The sequence below is a fragment of the Anneissia japonica genome, unplaced genomic scaffold (genome assembly GCF_011630105.1).
Source record: "Anneissia japonica isolate Jap-2015-1 unplaced genomic scaffold, ASM1163010v1 scaffold1889_len2455224_cov183, whole genome shotgun sequence".
Taxonomy (NCBI): Eukaryota; Metazoa; Echinodermata; class Crinoidea; order Comatulida; family Comatulidae; genus Anneissia; species Anneissia japonica.
The window spans coordinates 359905-363022 of record NW_022752980.1 but is presented as its reverse complement, the minus strand read 5'-3'; the positions used below and the strand labels follow the sequence as shown (position 1 = coordinate 363022).

The 3118-nt window shown below is 34.0% G+C and overlaps 1 protein-coding gene across 1 annotated transcript in view; it reads left to right on the top strand.

Moving 5' to 3' along the window:
* The window catches only part of LOC117122577 (DDB1- and CUL4-associated factor 7), a 10547-nt gene extending 8907 nt beyond the window's left edge, over window positions 1-1640 (top strand). Inside the window, exon 6 of the mRNA XM_033268197.1 lies at window positions 969-1640. Coding sequence (XP_033124088.1) covers window positions 969-1141 — 173 coding nt within the window. The 3' untranslated portion in view covers window positions 1142-1640. The remainder of the gene's footprint in view (window positions 1-968) is intronic.
* Window positions 1641-3118: the final 1478 nt, after the last annotated feature.

Sequence of the window (3118 nt, the reverse complement as noted above, 5' to 3'; positions counted from 1 at the left end):
GAGTTGGGTGGCAGATTCAAAGACATTGTTTTATTGCTTGAGTTGGGTGGCAGATTCAAAGACATTGTTTTATTGCTGTATCTCTCTTTGCTTCTTTTACTTTGGCTTAAAATAAGGCATTTAGAAAATAATGACAAAGATTTATATAGCACCAATTTCAAATCAATGTTGAAAGGCGCCGAGTGTTATTAACCCTGGCCATAGGATAGCAAACAATGGCAAACCGGCAATCCCCCATGAGTTTAACTAGCCGTGTGCATGTACTCGGCGCACAAAACTAGTACAGTAACAACATCCTACCAGGTGTCCATTTATACTCCTGGGTAGAGAGAGACAAACATAGATAAGGTGCCTTGCCCAAGGACACAAGCGACTTGCAAAGTAAGAAAATTCACCCATTTTTGTCAATGGTAGTGGTATCACTTTTACATCCAATCACTAAAACTTATATGAACGTTAAAAGTGATAACACTACCGTTTTGTCAATGGAAGTGTTATCACTGTTAAGGTTGATATAAGATTTAACGATGACGTGTAAAATTTCACCAACTTGACAACAATAAATGTAACTCAGTTGGTTTTGCTTTTAATATCTTTAAAAACTATATCCTTGCCGAGCCATGAAGGTTTATAATCAGTTTCTGTAGTGTGAAGCGGATGAAAGTATGATTCTCCCCCTGGGTGGGACACTGGTCCACTGCAGGTCACTCCCAGTATTACTTGCTGGTAGCCATTGATACAGCTGGGTAGATTGAAACAATACAGATAAAGTGACTTGCTCATGGACACAATCGAAATGCACAGCAGGGGATTGAAACCTGACCGAAAGGATGGGAAACAAAACCATTTCCCATGCGGCCAAATCGCTTACATATATTATAGCCAACCGTTTATGATTTACTGTTTAATTTAATGATGTTTATGTGGAATTATATTTACGAAGTGTTGGTTCCTTTTCTTTTCCTCAGCTGACGATCACCAAGCACTTATCTGGGACATCCAACAAATGCCCAGAGCAATTGAAGACCCGATACTGGCCTACACAGCGGAGGGAGAAATCAACCAGATACAGTGGGCTGCAACACAGCCCGACTGGATTGCGATCTGTTACAACAACTGTTTGGAAATTCTACGAGTTTAATTTTAGGGGTACTGTATTCTCAGGTTTTTCACATTGAAGTTTCTGGTTGTAAATGGATCAAATGATTATTGTTATATCCAGTTATCGTCACTCCAAAAATTACTGATTGTATGATTTTCATTACGGTATAATGTTCTTGATCATAATTCATAGCATCTGCTAACCATGGATCGTGGAGTTAATCAAAATACGGAGAAATTATTATTAAGCATAATTATTTAGCGCCCTCTCTTGGTTGAGGTGATCATGTGATGGTCATAACTAATCCTTATTCATCAGAAGATTGTTTTTAAACATGTTCAGTTTTCCCAGGGTTTTAGAACCCAAGGTAAAAACATTAGTCAATTATTCTGACCATACTCTCATATATAGCAGTTATAGCAATTGTGCTATTAAAAAATCAGGTATATCTAATGAGGTGAATTCACACTGAATTTGATTCAAAGGACTGTAATTTGTATACTGTATTTATTCGAATAAATGCCCCGGGCATTTATTTTTTGAGGGAGGTACTTTATTTATTAATTTTGGTGTAAAATGGATATGTATATACATGTGTATGTACATGTACTCAAACAAGCGCCCCTTAATTTCACTCTGTAGAATTACAACACATAATTACCGTCAAAATGTGTTATTACGTGATTATGAAGACTTATTGATCCCAACCAGGTTTTAAAAAATGTAATTCTACTTGAGTAGAGTATTAATAGAATGCGTTGAGAATGATGTTGCTTGAATTTGTTTTGTTTACAATCATTATTTGAGGAAAAAATAAATCCCCCAGGGCGTTTATTTGGGGGAGGAGTTTATTCCCAATTGGGCTCTGGAGGAGCATATATACAAAGCATGGCATTTATTCAGATAAATACAGTATTTAAATTTTCTAACTTTAATCTTACTTGTAATAGACACAATTGGCAACTGGGAGTGGTCACATAATTAGTTGGTACAAACAAGTATAACTTACAGTGTAAAGTATTGGAAACGTTAATGATATAGTTGTTAAAACAACCACCCACTGTTAACATGAAAAATAGACAGCAAGGACAGGTACTACGATTGTTAAAAATAGAGTTTATAATACTTATCCTAGCGTTCTCTTTGCATTTTAGGCTTTGTCCGTTTACAATTTCCACCCACTAGTTTTGCCACATGGCTCAAGTCTCAAATTTTGTCTATTACTTTGTGTTTTTATATTTATATATTAGTGGGTGCTTTACATGACTTGCATTTAATTTCCCTAAAGGGTATTATGTAATGCTAAATTTTATTCTGCATTGTTATTTCAATATATTGTTTTAACTATGATACAGCTACCCACCAATCTGCTAGCAGAATAGTTCTCATCATATTTATGATGTAAATGTTTTGAGCCCTTGTTATGTACTGGCATACTTTCAGACAGTACAGTGTTTGAAAGATCTAGAAATAATATTAACCCACCATTGATATGTATTTGGATTACGTCCTATGTAATTTCTCAAATTCTGTTTACATGTTTACAGTGACAAGAACCCTGTATAAAGGCCTTATCTTAGCATTTAGATTTACTTCAAATAAATATGGGCAAATTTACACATATACAGTACAGGACATCTGAAAATATAATGTTGACTTCACTTAAAGTAGTACACCCAAGAACAAAATCACAGGCAAGACTATAATAATTGTGTTATCAACGCTACTGTATTTATAGTTGTTTTTGTACTAATGAATGGTGGCAATATTACATTGGTCTCTGGTGCAAAAACTATAAAATTGTGGTGAGACATTACATATATCTTTGTTGTTACTTTTATTGTTAATTATTATTTCATTATTAATTATTTTATTATGATATTTGTGTTGTCATTTTTTAATGTTTCCCCTTAAGAATTATAATCAGTTATAAACATTTGTATTTTTTAATCATTACAACTTGTAAAGTTTGTTGATGTTTAAATTTTGTTTTCAAATATTATTTCTGTATTGTAC